Source organism: Bos taurus, chromosome 21 (assembly GCF_002263795.3).
Source record: "Bos taurus isolate L1 Dominette 01449 registration number 42190680 breed Hereford chromosome 21, ARS-UCD2.0, whole genome shotgun sequence".
In the NCBI taxonomy this organism is placed as follows: Eukaryota; Metazoa; Chordata; class Mammalia; order Artiodactyla; family Bovidae; genus Bos; species Bos taurus.
In genome coordinates, this window is record NC_037348.1 from 60,051,878 (window position 1) to 60,076,426 (window position 24,549).

The 24,549-nt window shown below is 49.2% G+C and overlaps 1 protein-coding gene across 5 annotated transcripts in view; it reads right to left on the reverse strand.

Annotated features, from left to right (window-relative positions):
• Positions 1 to 567: 567 nt before the first annotated feature.
• CLMN (calmin) overlaps positions 568 to 24,549 on the reverse strand; it is a 122,074-nt gene continuing 98,092 nt past the window's right edge. The window contains exons 9-15 of one of the 5 annotated variants that reach the window (XM_024982132.2): positions 22,315 to 23,949; positions 18,332 to 18,528; positions 14,248 to 14,308; positions 13,582 to 13,652; positions 13,058 to 13,154; positions 10,463 to 10,671; positions 568 to 7,667 (exon numbers count right to left, since the gene is read on the reverse strand). In XM_024982132.2, coding sequence (XP_024837900.1) covers positions 10,507 to 10,671; positions 13,058 to 13,154; positions 13,582 to 13,652; positions 14,248 to 14,308; positions 18,332 to 18,528; positions 22,315 to 23,949 — 2,226 coding nt within the window. In that variant the 3' untranslated portion in view covers positions 568 to 7,667; positions 10,463 to 10,506. Of the gene's footprint in view, positions 10,676 to 13,057; positions 13,155 to 13,581; positions 13,709 to 13,751; positions 14,174 to 14,247; positions 14,309 to 18,331; positions 18,529 to 22,314; positions 23,950 to 24,549 lie in introns of those variants that run through there. The other 4 variants (XM_024982131.2, XM_024982133.2, XM_059879355.1 and 1 more) reach the window with 4 other exon arrangements.

Below are 24,549 nucleotides of genomic sequence, written 5' to 3' on the forward strand. Positions count from 1 at the left end.
AGTACGACAACTTTGGTTTCATTTATTACTGTATTCTCAGCGACCACAATAATGCCTGATGCTAGGTAGGTGTGTGATAGATACCTGCTGTATCACCTCTGATTTGCTTTTCCTCCTTCCTTGCTTCACTCTTGCTGTCCTGGGATTGCACCACTCCTCAATGATAACATAAGCACGTGAGGTTTAACTCAGGCTCTGTTTTCTGAGGGACCTAGGCTATTACTACAGTAACTTGTTACAGATCACACAGTTGGTAAGAGACAGACCCAGGATTCAAACCTAGGCAACCAGCCTAACTCCAGAATCACAGGGGCACCACCACTCCCACAGGAAGTGCCATCATCACTACCGATGTTGTTCCTTCTTAGAGCTGCACCTGCAAAGGCGCGAGGCAAGTTAATGGTTTAAAAAAAAAAGACGGATTTCTTACAATCTCTATGGTTCTATAGTCAGTTGGCTTCACTTTTACCCTGGCAACAGTGCTCTTTGTCGGGATGAAGGAAAGACAGTGTAATTTCTCGTTGGGAAAGGCACGGATACACATGGAAATGAGAATGATCAATGAGCTGGTTGATTCATGAGATTTATACCCAAAATTTTTCTTAAGAATACATGTAATTTTACAAGACCATTCATCATAGCACCAAGCCTAATACTCCTTAATAGAAAACAGTCAAATAACAAACACTCCAGTTAATTTCCCACAGGTATAAATTATGCAAATAATCATTTATATCTTCATTTACAATAATTAATAAATAAGAGTGCACGTTCATACAATTTTTTTACAAAGATACCTTTTTTTTTACAAAGCTACAGCTATGTATAGACTAAATAGACAAAATAATTCTTGTACTACAAAATAACATTTCACTTTTTTCCAATAGTTCTTAGTCCTCTCAGTAAAAATATTCAGACATTATCAATTAAGTCCTGCCATGATATTAAAAGAAATGGTAGCAGTGAATCTATTAAACATACTACAGACCTTGAAAAAATAAACCTATCATCACTCAATACTATACACTTTCAACACCTCCTGTGCGCAGGTTTACTAATTGGTCCCGACCTCGCACCTGCTCCATGGCAGGGACCGACCATCCTTCTGTATTTACTCTTCGTCTTTGGCCGATGTTACCAGCATCAATGTAAGTGACGCCAGCAGCTAATTTAGGGTGCAATTCAAGGGCAAAGGGTCTCTGTTTCATGGTACCCGTTCCCCAAGTGCCACACCCACCCCAGGGACATTCTACACAAACGTGCCAGTCTTTGGCTTCAAGGATCCAATGCTAGAATGCAAGCAGCCTCTGATTCAAGTGGAATTTCTGTGCCTGGACAGAGGAGCCTGGTGGGCCACCGTCCACGGGGCTGCAGAGAGTCGGACACAACCGAGTGGCTAACACTATGCGTGTCGATGCTCAGAGGGGCTGGGGGAAAAGAGGAGAATAGAAAGGTCCAGGTGTTTACATCTGTGTATTCCTGTGGCTGAACTTGTGAATTGCAACGAATCTGAGAAAACTGCTGCATCAGATGCTGATTTAATTTAAGGAGACCAGTTTAGTTCTGGGAGCCCAGGAAGCAGATCTTGCACATTCTACAAGCTTCCACCCCCACACCTTCCACAGACAGACTGCCTTTTATTCCACCGAACCCTTTCCGAAGGCACCTTTCTAAATACTGAAGCCGGAAGCCGTGCTCTAAGCTTTGGAATTCACTTACAAATGCAGAGGCACATTTATTCTAAGCAAATAGGCCACTAACTGAGATGTTTAAAAAAAAAAAAACCGAACTTGCTAACCTTTGGATTTTTAAACCTAGGATGAACTTCTAAAAAGAGGTCTTCAAACTTCCAACCCAGAAAGGTAAATGAATTATTCAAGGTGTCACAGCAGGCGGGACCGAGCTAGGACATGCGTTCCTAACAGCCAGGCCAGTGCTGTCCCAATCTGGAACACTGTCAACTCTCTAGGTTACAGACACTCTTAAGAGTTTCCTTTTAAAAAGTGTTTCAACCAGGCATGTTGTGGCTATCCTCACAGCAAAGTCCACTGACTTCTGGTGGGGCTAAGAGAAGTGGGAACTATCGCAAATGGGAGGAAAAAAAAAAAAAAACCCTATCAAAAGATACTTTTCTATTTGTTTTTGCAACAATGCAAAACCTACAACTTTTTAAAGGCAGAACAAAGCGGGAAAATGGTGATTCCTATCTCACAGACCAACCTGTTGTCTTACTCCCAGGAATTCATGTTCTCATTCTTATTTTAATCGTGTTCTGCCCAGGACAATGAAATTTGCTTTTCAAAGGAGGGGGCCTCTCTTCCACTCTGAAAAGCATATTAGAAGAACTGAGTGAAGAGCTGGGGGCGGTTAATTAAAGTCACTCACTCCTGAATGTTAAGACACTGAATTTATGCTGCTGAAGGCCCTTTAAAAGCAGTCATTTTAGTTATAAATTTGCAACCTTAGGGTAAAACTTGAATTTGGGGTGTCCTCAGGTATTAAAATTTTTTAAACTTATTTTTAATTGAAGCATAATTGATGTACAATGTTACTCAGTCACTTTTACAAACTGAGGATGAAGGAAATATTTAAGCAGTGTTGATGTGGAAAGTGAAAGTGTTAGTCACTCAATTGTGTCCAGCTCTTGGCAACCCCATGGACTGTAGCCCACCAGGCTCCTCTGTCCATGGGACTCTCCAGGCAAGAATACTGGAGTGGGTTGCCATGCCCTCCTCCAGGGGATCTTCCTGACCCAGGGACAGAATCTGGGTCTCCCACATTGCAGGTGGATTCTTTACCACCGAATCACCAAGGAAGGGTCAAAGTGTGCAGAAACCTAGAAAGGGGAAGAACACAAGGTGGGGGTTACAAGTGACAGATAAAGTTCACCACCTGCCCAGCTCTGAGGTCCTCACCCACTCTTGCCAACTAGACTGAAGTCAGTAAGAATCAGAATCACCTTGGCGCAAAGCTTATTTTCTAAGCAGTGAAGTCCTGGGTGGAAATCAACGTTTCGAAGGAAGTCCCATATTTGCGGTTCTGCCACCTGCCAGCTCTATGATCTTATTATTTTTCCTTCTTGTGTTTTAGCTTCCTCTGAAGCTAAAAGCACCACCTCCTGTGGTGAAAGAACCACCTCCTGTGATTGTTAAGGGTCCAGTGAGTTCATGGGTAGACTTCCTCTTATAAAAGGTATGAGTTAGGTTTGAGACAGAGCAGCTGGCAAGAGGGAGGTGGGTTGGAAAGAAGCTGGGAAAAGCTATGGTAACTGAATATAACAAAAGGAGGTCTAGTCAAAGCTTGGCGAGGAGGGACAGGCAGGCAAGGAGCTGCTGAGTAGCATACAATGTTGTAACGAGCTCACAAGGAAGCTATTAATATTTTTGGCTGCACGTGGAACTTTCCCAACCAAGACTCGAACCTGTGTCTCCTGCAGTGGAAGCATGGAGTCTTAACCACTAGACCACTGGGCAAGTCCACAAGGAAACTATCATTCACTCAACAAACATGTACTGAGTATCTACTCTGCACAGAAGATGGTCAGAGAGGTTATTTGCCCAAGGTCATCCAGGTATCTGGAGACAGAGCTGGAACTGGAACCTAAATCTAGCTGATTTCCAAACCTGCCCTCCTCCCCATCCCATAAAACCTCCTGGGGAAGGAAGTGACTATAAAATGAGTGGGCGGGCAGCTTCAGTTAGAGAGATTTCTGCCAGATGAAAGCTGGCCTTGACATCTAAGTGTCAGGGATTTTAAAGTTACCAGTGGGATCAGGGCCAGACTGTTGTGTATTTAACACCATGTGGTCAAACAGCCTGAAACACTGGCTGTCTTCTTCCCACAGAGGAGGATGCTTTTTGGCTTGTTGGTATTATAGCCCTGGGCTAGAGGTGACTGCTTGTCAGATGGGTTTTCATCAAGGTTCTCAGAACAAATTATAAACATCTAAGTTGATCTTCCCTGTGCAGGAGGACTTGGCAATTCCAGAAAAATCAGAGGGGTTCCAGAACTCTGATGATCTCTGCTGACCCTTGGGAAGTAGGGGCTCAGAGTCTCCAGGCCTTTGCCCCTTCCCAAGATGGCAGAGCCCACGAGAGTGGAGGACGGTGAAGACCTGCGGGTCACTGTGGAGCTGTCATGCATTAGAGAACGGAGGGCCAGGGCTCACCTGGAGCCTGAGGCCACAGCATCTGCATGCTCGCCATGGAAATGGAAAATTCTGGATGCAAAACAGAGTCCCGGCTCTGCTTGCATCAGGTTCACTTCCCTTGGCTGACTGTTTTTCCTCAACGAGATGCCCAACAAGAGACAGCGCAAAAAGAGATCCATGGGATTTCATGTCCAGCAAAGAAGCCACATCTCATTTCTTGGCTCCCTGACGCTGGCTAACCGTTAAGGCAAACTCTGCAGCCATTTCCAGCAAATGAGCATGTTATCACTCATGCTGGCTTTCAGCCTTCAGCTGCTCAGCCCAGGTCCTGGCCCTCGTCCTGAGCGCAGCCCCACTCAGCAGCTGGATGGACCGGATGAAGAGCCAGCCGTTCAGTGGGGGCTCAGGACGGCAGCTGTGGCCCCAGGCACTGAATCTGCCCCCAAAGGTGGTTTCAGCAGAGATGATGCAATGTCGGGGCGAGAGAAATAACACCTCTGGACCCAAAGGGCATCACGGGCTCTTGTTTTCTGGCCAGAGCATCACCGAGAAGGTTCTGAAGAGCCATGCTGCCTTGAAACTTGCACACAGCCCACCTCGGGGACTTCAGGACGTCAATGGAGATGGCTGGGGAGGTCTCCAAGCAGAAAGGAGAGAGAGGCCACATCTGCGAGCTGCAGTGGCATTCTGGAGAGTTAAGAAAAGCCAAGGTCACATGAAAGAGAGTGCGTCACAGGACTGCCCTTCAGTGACACGACCATGGAGACAGAAGAGTTCTTAACAAGGAAGCCACCATGAATTCTGGTATTCAAGAGATACAGTCTTTCCTTGTTTCCTCGGGCTTGTGTCTGAGATCAGCTCCTAGATGTTCTGAGTCCTTGATGGGAAAGGAGGTGCAAGTGAGCTTCAGGGACCGGAGGCTGGAGGTTTGCAGAAAACTCACTTGGGTGTCAAGATGTCCCTCCTGAGGGCACTAAGCAACACTGGGACTAGTCATTTCTCCTTCCTGATCCTCGCCTTTCTCATTTCTTAAATGAGACACTGTGATCCCTACGTGATCCCTAAGGCTAGCAAACAATCTACAATTTATGGAGATCGGCTATACAGGGAGGCAGCCTCCAAATCTTCTGCCTTCTATGAGATCAACCTTCACACAGAGCACGTTAGCACTGCACAGGGATGAGAGGAGAGCTGGGGAGAATTCTGCTGAATCCCAGGAAGGGAGAAGCAGCCTGTGTCTGGAGTGGTTGTCTAAGGGGCAGAGAAGATAGTACTCCGTTCTCAGTCCTGGTGGGAACCCATCTCCCCACAGAGTCCTGGCTTGACCGGGAAAAACTGCCCACCCAGTTCCAAACAGCCACCCAGTAGAGGGAGCAGCCGTATTGTTCACTGGTCGACACCAGTGTGGGCTACTGGTTTCCCAATGAAGCAAGGCAAGGAAAACATAAAAAGTGCATGGAGCTTGGGGGCAACGGGAGCTCTAAGATGGTTGTGTAGGGGCAGGAGGTGAAAGAGGCAGGAAGGAGAACCCCTATCTGCACTGTGGCATCAAGGGGAGCACTGTGTGTTCCCTCCCCAACACCCCCAATCTGGCCCAGTGCGAACTGAAGGCGCTTGAAGACCACTGGCTCAGCAGGACTCAGGGCAAGTTCACAAGCATGTCCACACAGCAGCGAGCTTGCCTAACCAGCAGGGAGAGAGCACGCAGGGGACTGCATAGAGAGGGCCCATGTGTTCGAGATGGTGACCTGAGCACGTGGGTTCATGTCTTCCCTGGCGAGAGCCCACAGAAACAAGAGCAAAGGAATGGAAGTGATGGCATCATGAAGACAGAATGATGGAGAGGAGGTGACAACAGGTGAGAGATGCCAACCCATTTATGGCAGGGGCAGAGTGGAGGCAGACGGGCAGGGCCAAGGAATCCCAACACCTCGTATGTGCAGAGGAGAGGTGCGGTACCGAGCTGCAGCCACTCCTCAGGGGAAGCAGAGGAGGTCCAACCCAGGGACACCAGGCACAGTGCGGCGGGACCGATTCACTGTGTCTACATACTGATGGTGATGAGACGCCTGCTCAGAGGTCAGGGTGCGGGCACTCAGGTGTGCGCCAGCATGTCTGGGTACGGCCCTACAGTCTGTGTGCTGCACAAAGAGGCAAGGCTAAGGGGAAACTGGGAGTTAACTCTAGCCCTTGCTCTGTTCCTTGAGCCTTTCACTGGAGAAAGAGGCAAAAAATGCGCCTGCCAGTTTGGCCACATGCCCACGGGTGGCTTCTGCCCCAGAGGGGCACCTATCTGGAAGTCATCCACTCAGAGGGAATGCCCTTTTGAAACTGCACGAGGGCTCTGCATAGGCTAGTAGCAGCCCTGTGTATGCTCAGAGAGAAGTGGAAATATCTCTAAAGAAACACAATGAGAAAAGACCTGCATAAGACCTACTGATATGTGTGGTTCTCCCCTGAAGAGTTCAGGTGCCCACCTGGTGACCCTACAGAAAAATCCACGAGTTGACAGACAGAGTTTCCAATCCATTTTTTGAAATATCACTCTTACACAAGAACAGATCCACAGGATCACTAGATATCTCAAGAAAACGTGTAACATGAAAGACTGAAACTAACCAAAAGAAAGGGAACTTAGAGGAAATAAAAGCAAAACAGCAGAAAAGAAGTTCCTCAAAACCCCACTATCATGAACATCCAGGGAGAGAAGTTCTGCAGCCAAGAAACAAGAACAGGACCCTATAAAACAGAAACAAGAGAACAGCCACAAAATGTCTTGGAAATTAAAAACCATTCACCAGGAACACTGAGAAGTTAACTGTCTTTGCAAGCAGATAAAAAATTAAGAGATGAGAAACAGAAAAACTATTAGAGGATTAGCCTGGGAGGTCCAACATTGGAACAACAGGTGGTCCAGAAAGAAAAAATGTGAACAATTTGAAGAAAACTTAAGAAATTTCCCACGAGAGCCCAGAACGAGGCACACCATCAAGGGCACACCGTCACTGGGACTGTTCAGAACACAGAGAATGAAGGGATCTGAAATGTTTCCTGGGAAGGTGGAGAAACCCAGGTCACAGCTAAAGGCCTGGGAATCAGAATGACATTAAGAATCTCAACAACCACGTTGGAGGTGGGAGTGGTGGGAGGGTCTTATTTTCCACCCACAATTCTATATCCAGCTACCCCTGGGTAAGGGCAGAATAAGGACATTTTAAGTTATGCAAAATCTCAAAAATTTACTTCCCATGTTCTTTTCTCAGGAAGTTATTAAGGAAGGTACCACACCAAAATCATCATCATCATCATCATCATCAAGGAGAAAAAAATTTGACGAGAAAAGACAAGCAACTATAGTACACCATTTGGTTCAGAAGTAAACAGACCTCGTAGGCTCACGATGAAGAGAGATGCACCAAACAACAAAATCTAACCATGCTGGAAAAACAAAGTGGGGTTAGGCTAAGAGCAAGATCCTTCTCGACCATGGTAGCAAGCCAGCAGGTATCTTGGTATTCTAAAAATAAAAAGAAATATAAGCATGTTATATAGAAATGCAAAGGTAAATATTAGAAGAAATAGGAAGAGTTGAAAGGGTTACTTCCAGGAAGCAAGACACAGGAGATTGCTAGTTTCCATTAAAAGCCTTCTTGTATTTGTTTCTTTTAAAACTATGAATATGTATTACTTGGATAAGAATTAAAAATAAATTCTTAAAAAAAAAAAAGAAAACATGGGGTGGTTTGTCCTGCGGGCTTCTTACTCACCTTCTATGACTGACTTTATTCACACAAGCCTATCCTCAAGTGAGAATCTTTTTTTCTTAAAAAAAAAAAATCAGTTTGCTGCCAACTTGAACTAAATGATTTTCAGGCATCTTGCCAGTAGATGGTTTTAAATAATATTACACTTTGTAATGGGTGAGAGAGAAAACCTGCAGACTTTTCTGAACAAGGTCTAGATCCTTAAAATGAAATGATTAACGCTTGGGTCAGCTCTTCCTTGGCTCTTCAAGCATCTAATTTCGGTGAGGACTGCTTGATGTCCAGAGTTATAAAATATCACACACATAATCTTTAGTATCTGTACCTTTGAGCGTTCAATGATGCTAGGGAGCTCATTAATTAGCTCATTTTCCATGGGACACTTGGCCCTGTAGATGGAATTGCTCCAAGCTCCCAACAGCTTTCAGCTTGGATGGCTTAGATTCGTTCATGGAGAGAAGGCAGGCTATAACTAGAGTGGGATAGAAGTCAGGTTTTGGCTGTCATCAACTCAAATGTGCTAGGTAAATTCTTTTGGCCATGCTGGAATTCTGTAAACTGGAGACCCACTGCTTGAAATAAGCAAGCCCTTGGCTTGCAGAGAGAGAAGCATGATTCTTGGAGTAAGAACAACACTGGTGTGTCAGCTGACAGGCTGTTAGAGCCGTGAAGGATATTCCAGAAGGAACGGGCGACAAGCCTGGAAGTGAGCAAAACTTCGTGGGAAAAATACGAGAAAAAAACAAAGGTTGGCTGTTGACCTAAGAATTTTGGTTTTGTTTTAAATGAGGACATTCTTATCTATTCGTTTTATTATTTTATTTTTTTCAGGACATCCCTGGGCCCAAGAGAAGTTCCCTAAGAGAGGGGACAGCTCCGGGGGGGACATCGGGTGGCCTGGGTACACTTGCATGTCTGCTACTGGTTGGCTGTGCCATCTTGGTCAAACGGCTCTGCCTCTCCAGGTTCAGCAGCGAAGATGCTGTCTGAACGCCCCTCTCGACCTCATAGTCTGTGGGTTTATAAGTCTCACTCAATATGCTTTCTGAGCAGGGGAGGACAAGGGGAGGAGGAAGCGATACCCAGGGAGGCAGGGCCTGTGTCTTGAAAGGAAGCAGGGAGCCCAGGGTAGAAGGAAGACGGAAGATCAAAGGGCGGCTGGATGCCGTTCCTCTACCACCTGCCAGTTCTGGCTACTTCTCAAGATGCCTTCTGAAACCTTTCCCCTTTTCAAGAAAACCATTATAACGGACCACAAAGGACGGCGGTGCAGACTCGCACTGTGCGGCGGTGCGCACACAGGTGTTCTCGGGACAGGAACCTGCTGGGCTACTACCTGCTCCAACACCAACCAGAGCTCGTTCTCAGCCAGGTCACCCCTGCCCTCCTCCTGGGGCCTTGGGAGGCTCTTGGTGTTTACAGTACTCTGCAGGGCCTTGGGTACCAGCCTTGGGTACCAGCCTTGGGTACCGGCCTCAGGAGCCATGGATGGAAGCCGGAGGTGGGGGGTGCGGGTGTAGGACTGCCCAAGACAAAGCAAGAGGGATCCCAGGCCTTGCCGAGTCAGCCAAAGCTCTGCTTTTCATGTTTCGACTAGACCACCCCCTGAGAATCCTCTTGAAAGGAGGATTCCATGGGTGGAAAAGGTTTGAAAAATCACAGCTTTATCTCAAATCAGTCAGTGCAAAAGCAAAATGAAAATGCATCCCCTCCCTAGAAAAACACCCTAGCGTGAACAAGTGTGCACTGCAGCTCACGACCCAGCCTTTACTTTCTGTGAATTTTGCCGATTGTGGACGCACTTTCCTGGAGCCAGCAGTTTTGTGTTGTTCTTTGGATAACCCCTTCTCCCACCCCGTGAAGACCACGACCAACCACCAGACCACCACAGGGCCCCCAGCGCCTTCACCCAAATGCCCCTCTTGGAGGAAAGTGGGGCAGTTTTCTTCCCATAAGGGCTCTCCCTGGGGTATCCATCCCCTTTGTCATCAGGAGGTAACAAACTCAAGTCCATCTGGGACCTTAAAAGCCGAGCAAGCTAAGAATCAGTGCTTGTGCTCAGTCGATGAGTCGTGTCCAACTCTTTGCAACCCCAGGGACTGTAGCCCGCCAGGCTCCTCTGTCCATGGGATTCTCCGGGCAAGAATACTGGAGTGGGTTGCCATTTCCTTCTCCAGGGGATCTTCCCAACTCAGGGATCGAACCCGCATCTCTTGTGTCTCTAGCACTGGCAGGCAGATTCTTTACCACTGAGCCACCTGGGAAGCCCCATAAGTCTCAGCCATGAAGCTTAATAGTAAAACCTGGCAGAACAAGGCACACAAACAAACCCTACCCAAGGATCCGGCCACACACCTGAGTGTTATGTTCACAGCCTAAGAGAAAAGCATGCTTAGGACTTACAAGAAAAGAAAACGAAAGGAAACATGAAAAAAAAATAGTGGGGAAGGGTGGGGGGGGTGGTCTAAGTTTCCTTGGAGGTCTTCCACTATCTGCAGAAGTGCCCCATCCCGAATAGGCAAGAAGAGGAAGGAAGGAGAATGCCCACCCCACGGCCAGGGTCCTGTCTCTTTTATTATGCAGACGCACGCATCAGAGTCTGTTGACATCCAGCTGGGGGAAGAGCAGCAGGCAGTAAACCAGGAGCCAGAGGAAGAGGATAAAGTACATCACGTCCGGCTGCTGGACCAGCTGTGTCAGAGAGTCGCTCTGGGAGCTGTGGATCTCCCGCAGCCTGGCTTTGCCCGAGTGGTTGGCCTTCCTGCAGGAGGGAGACACACCAAAGCAGTCACAAGCAGGGTTCCTCCACCCAGGGGACCCCCACTCCCTCCCTGTCCTCCAGCCTCACTGCCCAACTGGAGAGCCAATGGCTCGGTTTCCCAGCGAGGGGCAGACCCAGGTGGAGGGTGGGGTCCCGGGACGCTCTGAGCTTTTAGACCCTCTCAGTTCATCTCCACGACACCAAAACAGAGGAGCTGTTAGCCCCAATCTGCAGATGGGCCTGCTGAACCTCGTGGGGTAGGTGGAGGGTGGCTTTCTCCAGCCCACACAATGACTTTTGTGACAGAGCCAGGACCCGGGCCAGCTCTGCACCCTCCTCCAGGATGTGTCCTGTTATACAGCAGTGCCCTGAATGCAGAGTTCAAGGCTGTCAGCTCTTTTTTATGCTCCCAGGAACAGAGGGGCTTCCTAAGGAATCTAAGGAGAGAAATGAGGCGTTCCCTGCTAACTGATCATTTAAAAACAGCCATTAGCAACAAAAAGACACACCTCTCTACCATCTAGTTTTTGTTCTTGGCTTCGGAATCTAACCTTGAAAATGATTACCAGGTTCCATATTGGTGAGAGGTATCTTTCTTATTTTCTTTTTTAAGAGGACAGAGTAGATATATAATTTTAAGAGAGTAAATATATATATATATATATATATAATATCTATTTTTATTTATCTGGCTGCACCAGGTCTCTGTTGCAGCATGCGGAATCTCTGTTGTGGCAAGCGGGATCTAGTCCCCTGACCAGGGATTGAAGCCGGGACTCTCTGTGTTGGAAACATCGAGTCTTAGCCACTCACTCTCCAGGCAAGTCCCTCTTCTCTTATTTTTATCTTATTTTAAAAGAAAGTGAAGTGAAAGTCGCTCAGTCGTGTCTGATTCTTTGCGACCCCATGGACTGTATGGAATTATCCAGGCCAGAATACTGGAATGGGTAGCCTTTCCCTTCTCCAGGGGATCTTCCGAACCCAGGCCTCCTGCATTGCAGGTGGAATTCTTTACCAGCTGAGCCACCAGGGAAGCCCAAAAATACTGGAGTGGGTAGCCTATCCCTTCTCCAGGGGATCTTCCTAACCCAGGGATCGAACCCAGGTTTCCCACATTGCAGGTGGATTCTTTACCAACTGAGCTATTAGGGAAGCCCTGCTGCTGTTGCTGCTGCTAAGTCACTTCAGTCGTGTCCGACTCTGTGCGACCCCATAGACGGCAGCCCACCAGGCTCCGCCATCCCTGGGATTCTCCAGGCAAGAACACTGGAGTGGGTTGCCATTTCCTTCTCCAAGGGAAGCCCTAAGGTAGCACTAAAATGATGTTTTACTGTTGCCTGGTGGAGGGAGTCTAGAAAGGGGCTGTGTGGTGGTGACAGAAAAGGCTCAGAAGACATTATCTGATCGCAGTCGGGGCTGGGGGTCTCTGCTTGCAGCTGCATTTATAGAACCCGTGTGTAAGCTCCTCGGGGTCAATCTGGGGCACATGACAGATTATGAGAAGCAAAAATCACCTCTTCCCTGAATCATCTCCTGATATAGCAAGAAGCCAGGCCAAGAGGGGATTAAACCTTTGCCCTGGTCTGGAAACTGAGTGATTCCCACGCAGATAAGGGGCAGAATTTCTTTCTTCTTAAAACTGTTTTTAGAGAAATTTTAAACTACTTTTTTTTTATTGCATAGGTAATAAATGCTCAAAAGCATAGAAAACGCGACGGCATTTCTCAACCTTGAGGGTTCAATTTTCAAAGAGTCTATCTCATAAAAGCTAAAAGTACTATTTTCCTATGAGGATGTCAAGCCCAGTGGAAAATGTGAATTAATATTTCCATTTTACAGCAGGAGAGGGAAACAAATCTTGCCTCTTTTTTTTTTTTTTTAAGAACCGGAGAGGTAGACGTCTAAAGATCACACTCCTGGCTGTTGGGAAATTTTCAGAGTCTTTCCGTTTGAATAATCTAAGTCCTTCCAGGCTTCCCTGGTGGCTCAGAAGGTAAAGAATCTGCCTGTAATACAGGAGACCCGGGTTTGATCTCTGGGTCGGGAAGAGCCCCTGGAGAAGGGAATGGCAACCCACTCCAGAATTCTTGCCTGGAGAACCCCATGAGCAGAGGAGCCTGGCAGGCTATAGTCCATGCGGTCACAAAGAGTTGGACACAACTGAGTGACTAACATTTTTCAAGTCCTTCCAAGCCAATTCAAATCCATGGCAAATACAATAAATAAATAAAATTAAGTGATTCAATAACTTTAACAGGGATAGGGACATCTCAGGATTGTCAGAGTTTCAGATTTGTCTGCCTGCTTATGTTCTAAACGGGCGGTGTTACAACCATTTGACACTCAGTCTGGGCCATCTAGTTCTCCGACAGTAAGAAATACTTTCATAGACATCCTGGCATGTTTCCACTCCCTCTTCATGTCTGCTCTGATGCCATAAAACTGTAAAATCAGCTCAGTGAGCTTCTGAGTATTGTACCTGTGGTGGCGACACAGAAGGAACACGGTTGTCAGGGGCTACAGCATTTTAAAAAGCACACACAGTATCCCATCCCTACCTCCTCTGCCTGGCTCTGTTCAGAGGGCCAGCTGATGCCACTGCATTATCTCAATGAAGACTCACACCCAGGTCTCATGACCCAGACCTGCCTTTAAACCAAGTCATTTTTTTCTGAACTGTGCCCTGCTTGTCAACCTGGATTCATATCTACGTTGCCCTCCCACTCACATTCAATTTCCATTCACTTTCTCTGGAACAGGTATTTTCTTGCATGTTTCTAGACTATTAATATTATTATCCAACAAAGCCCTAGTTGGAGAATAGCCACCCCCAGAAGGTAGACTGTGTGATTAAAGAAAAAAAAAAATCCCTTAAACCCTACTGAGCCTGGAGTCCAGCCACCCACCTGGTTAACATTCTGTTTCTTCTGTCATCCACATCCGCTGCGTTCCTCAACTGAACATAGCTAAAATGATCCTACAGTGAAATTTATAAACAAAACCCCCGCAACCCAATTAGTAAAGATGAAATCTCTGAAACAGAAAATAAGATGATTTTAAATATACAAAGTCGAGCATGCCATGCTTTTCTCAATCTTGCAAACGTCTAGTTCCACAATAAAACTAGTATGTAATGATCTACACAAATTATTCCCATGGGTGGACGGAAGAGGCCCCACCCCCCACAAACGGGGCAAGCTATGGATCAACACATGCAGAGCTAAGCGGTTGTGAAGACAAAGGGAACCCTCTGCTTAGGCTGCATCTCTGTCTTTGAAGGTGATCTTTCTGGATGTGTGTGCAGGGGTTGGGTGGGAGGTCTTGGATATGATTGTTATGACAAAGAGGCCTTTGGGCTTTAAAATCATCACTTTATTTACATCCCCTAATGCCCAAACTGGACATCTGATTGGACTGTGCTTAATGACAAGGTTTCAATTTGCTTGTCTTCTATCCAAAAGCATAGCTGTTGCACGTCAGTAATTTCAAAGCTCTGGACTGGGGGGAAGGAAGGAGGGAAAGGAATTGATTAGCAGGGGCCGGATGCAAGAAGAAGAAATTCACATACTAACCGATTCCAAAGACCTATTAGTATGTCGTCGAATGTAAATGCTGGAGTCACTGTGACTCGTCCTGAAAAATAAACACATGTTTTGAATTGATGCCACCAAGAACTCCTCATTGCCCCCTTCCCGAGGCTGCCACATGTGGATTTAGGCAAGCTCTGACTTAAGACCTAGTGATGGAAATGAGACCCATTATCCAGTATGCGTGCTTAAAAACAGCAGGATGATATGAAAGAGACACACTGAGCCTTCATTGACAAGAAAAAAAAAAGTGAGAGATAATTTCAAATAGAAAGCAGACCACATATTCTTAAAAATCGTAGGGTTTCAAAGCAGGAGGAAGATTTCTCTTTCCAAACATCCCCCAATCGTCGGACTCACCAGAGGTCGTCTGCAAGCTAAAGTCAGACCTGGATTGGGTCCTGGGACCCGGACTCCCTCTGCAGTGCTCCGTGCACGATGCTGAGGATTCCTGGGTCTGGACCACCTCGTTTCCTTTCATACAAGAGGTGGCGGATTTTCTAGCTATATCTGTCAGGCTGATGTGGGAAGTATCTCTGATCTTCTAATGAAGCTGCTTCAGTACAGTTAGAACTGGACATGGAACAACAGACTGGTTCCAAATAGGGAAAGGAGTACGTCAATGCTATATATTGTCACCCTGCTTATTTAACTTATGTGCAGAGTACATCATGAAAAACGCTGGGCTGGAGGAAGCACAAGCTGGAAACTAGACTGCCGGGAGAAATATCAATAACTTCAGATATGCAGATAACACCACTCTATGGTTCACTCCCAGCTGATTGACCATAGTCAATTAACCATAGTTGATTAACCGTAGTCAAATAGTTACACCTCTGATCAGTTTTCCTCATCTGTGAAATGGATCATCATTCCCACTCCATCTGCTTCTTGGAGCTGTCAGGGATACTAGCATTCCGTAGGTCAAAGTGGTCCTGTCTTGCTGCCCAACAGAAGAATGAGGTGTTGGATGTGGACTGGCCTGATATAGAGACCATCACATCAGTCTCCTCAAGGCAAACCTACTATATGGCATTGTGGGGTCCAGAGAAGAGTTTAGTCCCATTATTGTCAGCCTTGCTATTACCGCTTACGGCTGTCCCCTAAACATCACCAAGCTCTTCCCTTTCTGCGGATGGCACGTTTCCAGCTAACAGGTTTTGAGCACCTACTATGTCCCAGGTGCAGGGCTAGGCCTAGGGAAACTTCAGCTTCATCCTCAATTCAAAGTCTGGGTTAGTTTTTCCTGGCTGGTATCACAGCACAGAAATGAAACAAAATGCACCAACAGAAAAAAAAACAAAAAAAAAAAAACACAAAGAACCCGCTCCTCCAGGAGCCCACATTGAACTGAGAGAGCATGCCCACTCCTTATCATTCCCTACCTCCTGCCCCCAACAAAGAACTTTTATTCCTTGAATGCCGAACGCAAGCCAGGTGCTGCGCTAAATGCTAGGACCATACTGGTCCTAGCTGGCTGGAGCTGGCTGACAATCTAGGGGGAGAGTAGATGATAAATACGTCCTTCCACATATTATTAAAGAAATGACTGCTTTGATCAATGCTGTGAAGAAAGAGAATAGAAGCTAAGAGAACATATAAAGGGGTATCAAAAATAGCCCGGAGGAATCCAAGAGGGCTTCCTGGAGGAAGTGGTAGTGGAGCTGAGACTCGAGAGCAAGATAGAAAACAGGCAGGGGACAGACGATCCTGAAAGGTGAAGGAGATTGGCTGGGGGCATTCCAGGACCTCAACTAAGGCCAGGGTGCTTGGTGCGCTGGGGATGGGGAAGGGTGGACAGAGATGAGGCCATGAGGGGTCCTGCAGGCTCTGGGCAAGCGGCCTTTCCGCCTAGACCAACGGGGAGCCACGGGGGTGACTGACAGCCAGGAAAACACCCTGTATTGTCCCTGCGCAGAGAGATAGATGCCCAGGGCTCCGTTCCTTTCCTAAGCCTCAGCCAGGCAATGACCTCCGTCATCAGTGCTCTGGAGTCAGGCTCGGCGGGGTGGGGGGGGCAGTGAGATGCCCTGAGCACAGGATGGGCGTTGGGGTCCAAGTTCCTCCATGCGCATGAGCGCCCCTCCACGTTATCTGATGACATTAGGTATCTAGCTTCCACCTTGGCTAAAATGCTGCATCACAGTTACAGCTTTGCTTAAGTGAGATGGGTTGGAGGAGCTGAGAGATCAGAGTAACACCTTTGCACGAAAAGGTCAGCCCAGCCTCATGCTCACAGACACTGAAATATCGGTTTACTTTTCTCTATCCCTCCCCCAGTCCCATCTCCACGGGGTGGGTTTTGCTGGCCCTTCTGATGAAGAGGGACGAACCCATGGTGCTTGCTTCCTCCCCACCCCCATGCTCCCGTTTCTCCTCCCGCCCCCTCCCATTCCATGAATGCTTCCTGAGATGCCTACTATGTGCCAGTTGTTGCTCAGGCTGTTTGTCCCACCTGGAACATCTCTCTCCCTCTCCCAAATGCAAGTCCTGCTCATCCCTTGATGCTGAATTCAAATGATCTCTCAGCACCTAGGCTGCCCTGACCCTCTCTGAGGTCTCATCATAAATCCCTACTTGCCTCTTATACCCAAGGTGCCCACCCAGTCCCAGCAGGATAGATGGAGCACTCCCTGTCTCCTTCCAGCTGAGGGCTCCTGGAGGGCAGAGCTGTGGCCGGTGTCTTCCAGAGTCCCCAAGTCTAGCGGGCTCCATCACACATACATGACGGCTCAAAGGCTGCTAAGGCTGATCTGCTTAGGGAGAAGGGGGCAGTCTGGCATCTGACTAGTGGCCCCTCCCGAGTTGGGGTGGAGTAGATGACAGCCCTGGACCACCTGCCCGGGAGTGCTCATCTGCATTTAGAGCAGGGTCAGGTCCAGCCGCATAGACGTCTGCTGGCCAGTCACGGCCAAGGGCAGGGAGAAGGACTTACAGTCATAGGCTAAGTTGGCAGCTGCCTCCCATTGTGCCTTGTGTCTCCTCCCCTGGGCTCCCATCTGCTCTTTGTCCCCCAAAACCCAACATGGGAGCCAGGTGGAGGGGAAGTGGGAAGCAGGGCACTGGACAGCCCCACCCTCTGGCTCTCCCTCTATGGGCTTCAAGACCCCCTCCACTCCCGCAATGATTATCTCAATCATTTCCCTCTGTGGTCAGCATGGCTCACCCAGCACAGGCAACGTGGGGTCACAGAAGGAGTGAGGACTTCTGACAGGTCTGGGTCCAAGACCCCCAACTCTGGCATCTCCTAAGCTGGGAGGTACCCCCCAAGCTTCCTAATGATGCACAGTCATACCTGCCTGCCTATCAGGGTGCCCACGAGAATTGATGAACCAATGTAAGGGAAATGCCTGAATACACAAGGGCTGGTACAAGCTGATGGTAAATGTGATGATGAGTGAAGGTGGGGAGAGACCAGGGTCTTCTGACATTCAGCAGTTAAACATTTTCCCTGGGAATAATCCGGACCATCTAGTGGCCTCGGAGTGACACAGCAAATGTGTGTTACAGGCTTCCTAGCAGTTTAAGTTCATTATCCTCCCTGCCTCCCCCTCCCCTCGGGTAAATCGACCATCCTTACTGCCTTGGACCCAAACTCGTGGGTGAAGCTGTCATATTAAAGTCTAGCTTCCATGCAACAGTGATAAATGGTTCCCTCCACGCATATTCAGCACATCCCTTCCGATTCTGTAAGATGCTCCTAAACGGCTAAGTTTGGTCTCTACCTACACTGACTGGTAGTTATCATGGACTAAGGGTGGCAGGGTCAAGTCTATTACCTCTCATCCCCACCCCTACCTACGGTTCAGCCATCTCTCTGCTTGCTGCCCATTTCCACCCAGAGCTGCTGGCGGTGAGGAGAGAAGGTGAGGTGCAGGTCCTCCTGGTTTTGTGGGGAGGTCCTTGGGGGAGCCCATGTGTGGAGAAGGAGCACTTTGTCTGAATCTGTTTCCCTTGCTGTCCAGCCCTGCCCCCACATCCCCATCCAATCAGAAACCGGAAGTGGGATGAGATTAGAGAGTAGCTCCCCAGGCAGGGGCTCTGGGGCGAGAAGATGTTAATAAAATACCTGGAAAGGACCTTGTGGTCACCGGTGTCTTCTTCCAGGTCATCTGAGGAGCGAACAGTTCCAGGTGCTACAAATATTGAGCTTTCTACGTGGTCCACATGTTTCCTTTTCTCCTTTTTTTTACTGCTGATCGATTCTTCCATTACCTTTTCCTCTAAGGGGCTGGCTAAGTTTTCCGAGTTTGGGGATTCCTGGGACTAAAGGACAAGACAACCAAATACAAGTCAGCATTTTATGCCGCGACGTGGAGTGCGTGACACCAGCCAGCAGCAACCCGCTCCACCTTCACTCCAAGGCCCACTAAGGTGCCCCCTCCAATCCTGCCACTCCCGTGGGGTCCTTCCAGCACAGCCCAGGGTGGAGGAGAAACCCGCCAGAATGCCTGCTCCCTGTGCAGAGTTCCAAACGCTCCAGACGGATGGATCAAAACAGCATGGGTTTTCCAGTCAGTAAGACCTGGTTTCAAATCTTGGCTAAGTCAGTTCTCTGACCTTGAGTAACTGACTTGATCCCTTTGATCTTCAGTTTCTCTGTCTGTCAAATGGGTATAATAATTATCAGCCTCTGATAAAGTGCTTATACCACTGTGGTTCCTATAAATGATGTCCCCCACAGCGGGCAACGGTTAGACCCTTCACACAGCTATCATCCACTTAACAGAAGAATGGCTACTGGAGGCCATGGGAGCCAAGGGTTGTAAAGGTGGCCCCTGTGTTTGAGGAGATGAGTCTTCACTGTGCTTTTAGCCAAAGGTGGATGGCAGCGCAACCTCCGTTGCATTTACATAATAAGGAAGATTCTTTGACCGTCAACCCCACCAAGCTCTCTCACATGAAATTAAGAAGCGTGGGAATTGTTGGCGATACCTCTCAAGAATTCCGACATGGGCTGGAAAAACTTGCTCAACAGGTATTCTAATAAGAGGATCAGAGTGGCCAGACCCCTGCGGCCCAGGAGAACAAAGCTCCCTGCAGATATTAAACCCGCTCTCAGCAAGCTGAAATGCCAGTTCCTCCATCATCAGTGAGCAAATGCTACCTTTCTGAAAGGTGAGATGAGGAGAGGACTGATTTTCTTAAAGACTAGAAGCCAGAACTTGGCATTTTCTAGTCCATTTAGAAGATAGTGTTTTTCTTTTCTTTTCAAAGGAAGGCCGGGTATGGGAGAAATTCTCCATCCATGTCATCTTCTTTGTCAGGAAACAAGACTCCCAGACCTCACCTGTCATCCTGGGCCTCACCGCTTCCCCTCCCCGGCCCTGCTCACTCACTGGGATCAAGGCCTGGCTACATACCCTTGGGAGCCAATTACAAGGTGTGTTTGGAAGGAGTGGGCACCTGCTGGTTGGACGGGTGAGCACCGGAGGAAGCAGCCCAGTGATGAGCGATGCGGGCGGGTGCCCACCCCGGAACCCAGAAATGCAAGCTCGCCCCAAGCTCTCCTGCAGCTCAGCATAAAACAGATGCAAACCTAGATCTCCGGAAGCCCTTCCCAGTCCAGGGCTCTTCCAACCTTGTCCCAAACCATCTGTCCACATGCTGGCTACACACACAGGCGCAAAGCCTGCCTTTGGAAGCAGAAGACAGTGAAGTGCCTCATCTATGCGTCCGCACTCAGTCACCGGGGGAGGAGACTGAGGCGCTCATTAGTCATTTTCCAACCTTCTTTTTTTTTTTTTTTAAATTTTCTTGGCCGTGCAGCAAGGCTGTGGGATCTTAGTTCCCCGACCAGGGACTGAACACACACCCCTTGCACTGGAAGCTCAGATTCTTAACCACTGGACCGCCAGGGATGTCCCCTCATTAGCCATTTTAAGTCACACAGAGGGGCAGAGAGGCAACTCAGGCCCTCTCCTCACCACCCACTTGGTCCCCTTTCTTTTGCCCGAAAAGAAATTTTCAGCCTCTAACGGTTCAGAGAATCATCCCAGTTGCTGTTGTCATCCCCAACCTGGGGACCCTGAGACCTACTGAGGGGCATTTCCTACCCCGCAGGATTTTTGGGGTCTCCCACAGGATAAGCCTGCTCTGACAGACAGCAGACGGCCGGGGAGGGGCAGGAAGGCAGGACTGGGCTCCTCTCCCTAAGGCAGAACAGTGGCAGGCAGGTCGCTGGCACCTATGAGCCACCCAGCCCTCTCCTCCAGCCAAAGCCAGAGAGTGGGTGCTCGGCCCCGAAGAACTGGTCAGGCCACGCTTGGCTTCTACACCGTCAGGGCCAGAGAACACTGCTCCACCCCCCAGCGCTCAGGCAGGGGCTCCCCTCCACTGTCTGGAGTTGGCAAAGCCACAAATGACGCTATCGATTCTGGCCCGTCTAAACCCTAAATGTCTGGTTTTTAAAAATTAATTCATTCGTCGATTTGGCTGCTCTGGGCCTTAGCTGTGGAACGCGAGATCTTTGGTTGCACCGTACGAACTTTTAGCTGCGGCAAGTAGGATCTAGTTCCCTGACCAGGGATGGAAACTGGGCCCCTTGCACTGGGAGCTTGGAGTTCCAGCCACTGGACCACCAGGAGAGTCCCCTAAATGTCTTCTGTATGCGCGCGTGCTCAGTCACTTCAGTGGTGGTCAACTCTGTGCGACCCTATGGACTATAGCCCACCAGGCTCTTCTCTGTCCATGGGATTCTCCAGGCAAGAATACTGGGGTGAGTTGTGTGTTCTCCTCCAGGAGATCTTCCTGATCCAGAAATCAAACCCGGGTCTCCTGCATTGCAGGCAGGTTCTTTACCACTGAGCCAACAGGGAAACCCCCTAAACGTGTTTTAAGGTTACTCAGATTCCCTTTCTGCAGCCTCCCCGGAGGGCAAGGCTTTCTTGTTCCTCCGAGCACCTCTGGGCCCTCACTGGATCCTGTCTTGACTCTCCATCAGCTCAGGGTTTAATTTACCTGTCCTCACAGGGCACCCCAAACTGCCATTCAGTGCACATTGACAGCAGCTTTGCAGGCCCTGTCAGGCTGGCCTCTGGAGCCCAGAGATGAATACACAAATGCTCCCTCTTTACTGGCAGAGAAAATTACAACCCATGAGACTCAAAAAGAGTCCAACATGACTGAGCAACTAAGCATGCAAACACACACACACACACACAAACAGGTGGTAGGCAAAGGCCTCCAGATAGGGGAGCAACTCCAGCAAAGCCTGGAGGCAAAGGAGCATCTGGGAGGCGGGGAAGAGGCAGCTGTGTCTGGAGGGGCAGGCGGGGAAGGGGACCCTACACCCTCTCACCGCTCACTCTGGGGGCCCCTTTAGAGCTGCTTGGCCAGGTGAAGGCAGACTCAAGGTGGCAGACAGCGTGTGCCTGGCTGCTCCAGCTCAGACGTGCGTGTCCTTCCCTGGCCTTGTTTATACAACCCAATTCTAACAGCAGGAGCCAAACTATCATGCCAAACAGATAACAGGCCTTGAAATATCAAGGCTGGGGTCCAGTGTGAGGTCTGGCTTGGTTTTCCCAGCTGCTGGAGGAGAACGGGCTGCAGTTGACTCAGTGCAGAAGAGGCGGAGCTGTGATCACTAATGAAAATAATTTCTGATATCACTACGCTGGGACTCCCCCACTGCCACCAAGCATGACCTCAGCTTATCTCCCAGGCAGCCTGTGGGCAGGGCCAGGACTACGGGGAGGCCAGCAAGGTGTCCAGAGTGCCAAACTGGACCAGTGTCCCTCTCAGATACTCACCTAGCCCTATGCCTGAGCCTGGAGTGAATTTCTCCCTAAATTCTAGACCTGGGATGCCTGTGCGGGAAGCTGCATTTCTCTGTTTTATGGAGGAAGAAGGGGAATTTAGGAGAAGGAAATAGCAACCCACTCCAGTATTCTTGCCTGGAGAATCCCATGGACAAAGGAACCTGGCAGGCTATAGTCCATAGCGTCACACTGGGTCGGACCCAACTGAAGCGACTTAGCACACACGCACAGGGATATTTGGGAAGAAGCACAGAATTCCCCACGCAGGGTTTCCAACTCCATAGTCACATACCTGATGGCCCTGCACGGGGACGCTGTCTTTGGCCTCCCTTTGCTGGTGGTCCTCAGGCGAGGGTTGGGGAGAGGGTTCCGAGGCGGGACTGGCATCCTCCGCGATGCTGGCCTGGGGGAGGTCCTCGCCCAGCCCGGAGAAGCTGAAGCTGCTCTGGGAGGCCTCGGCCTCCTCGGGCTCGTCCTCCCTGGCCCCCAGGTCCAGCAGATAAGCCTCCGGTTCTTCCAGGTCCATCTCTTCATTTTTCAAATCCTCCGAGCCTTCCGCGTAAGCCTCCAAAACCGCCGCCAGGGGCACCTCGTAATGCGGGTAGTAGAAAAGGTCATGGGGGATGACGGAAATCTTGGAGAGCGGGGGAGACGGCTTAAAGTCCAGGCCCTCCTCGCTGGGGCTGCGGAGGGTCTCCAAGCTGACGCTGCTTCTTGGCGGGTTGGAAGGCAATTCTCCCCCGAGCCCCCGGAGGCACTCGGCTTCCCCTTCCTCCTCGCCCCGACGGCGGCGTCGGAAGGACTTGCGCTTGGCCTTCTCATACACCTCTGGCTTTTTATCCACCAGGGCCTCCTCGGGGGCCAAAGAATAGCCTTGGTCTTGGTCTCCAGGGTCCTTGTGAGGGTCAGGTTGGTCGAGCTTCACTGGAGCCTCATCCGAATCTGTCTTCTTGTGGGCGGATTTCCCTCTCCGTTTGCCCAACCTCTCCGGGTGATCCTCCGACAGCTCCTCCTCTGCAGGTTTTTTCTCATGAGGCGAAGGAACCTCGTTGAAAGCCTGGCTGGTGGAGGCAAAATCGATGAGGTCGCTGTTAAACTTTGAGGCTTTTAATGGTATGGCTTCAAAATAGTCTTCTTTATCCATCGCTTCTACCGTCAGCAGCTTCACCTTGATCTCCAAGGCACTGGCCATAACGGTGTTCTCTCCTGGGGGTGAGGGGAGATGGCCTTCGTCCCCAGGGCTGGATGCCCTCTCCGAAGCCCCATTCCAGGAGGGAGAGGTCCAGGAAGTCGGAGGATGACTAATCTCACCATCCACTGAGGACATGTCGCCAGGGACCTCGTTGGAGGCTACTTCCAGGATCTCCGGCGCCTCCCGTTTCGGTGTTTGTTCAGCAGCGTCAGCCGCCAAGACCCGTTCATCCTGCTTGGACGACTCCTTGCTCTCTCCGGGGCTCCCTTCAAAGTGCAGGTCTGCACTGTAGAAAGGGTCCTGACTGCAGGAGGCATCCTTGTAGGTGTCAGCCTCAAAGTGCACCGTCTTCTTGATTGGCAGAGAGTTGGACCTCCGGCTGTCCTTTCTGGATGATAGGATGGAAGATTCTGGAGCCGGTTCACTGGTGCTGTTGAGCTTCCCGGGGATCCCTTGGAGAACCTGCTCGATGATCTGGTTCATGAACTCGGAGGAGCTGTCCACCAGCTCCTGGCTGGAAACGCCACCCAGCCAGGGCTCCTTAGCGTCCTCAGGCTTGTCACAGACAAAGACTTTGGAGGGAGGCGGGTGGCTGGCCTCATGGTTGATGGTGTAGGCTCGCTCCCCGTCCTCGGTCAGAAGGAAGATGGCACTCTCTTGTTCCGAAGGGGTTTCTTTGATGCGAACGAAGGTGGATTCTATAGGGGCTTCTTTGTCAGAATCCACAAAATCCTCCTACCAAGAAACACAGGGCACCATGAAATTATCAGTGTCTAAGTGCCACGTAGAGTCCCCTCTCAAAACACAAAAACAAACCAGCAAGAGCACTTCAGAATGAATGGAAGTATAGATGGGCAAATGACTGTTGTTTCTGCTGAAATGTGAAAACGTCAGATAAGTTAAAGAGAAGGTCATTTTCGAAGCTATGACTGCAAAGACATCTCAATGAACTGAACTCTGGAGAAGGATGGGCCCTTTCTAAGCAAGGAGATTATCGGCAACCTCATACCTGTGGGCCACTGCCTAGTCTGGGTACGGATGAGAAGTGAACCCACCTAAGATAAGGAAAGAGCAGCTAAATCTTTACTGATTGTCGGGCTGGTGTGAGACATTGAATCCGGAAGGGCCTCAAACACGAAAAACCACTTCTGTTCATATACTAGTTTTCCCACACAGGGACTTCTGTTAAGCACGGTGCGGCTGAACTATTTACAGAAGCCAAGACACAGAAGCAACCTAAGTGTCCATAGACAGATGAATGGATAAAGAAGACGTGGTACATCTATACAATGGAATACTACTCAGCCATATAAACAAATGACATAATGCTATTTG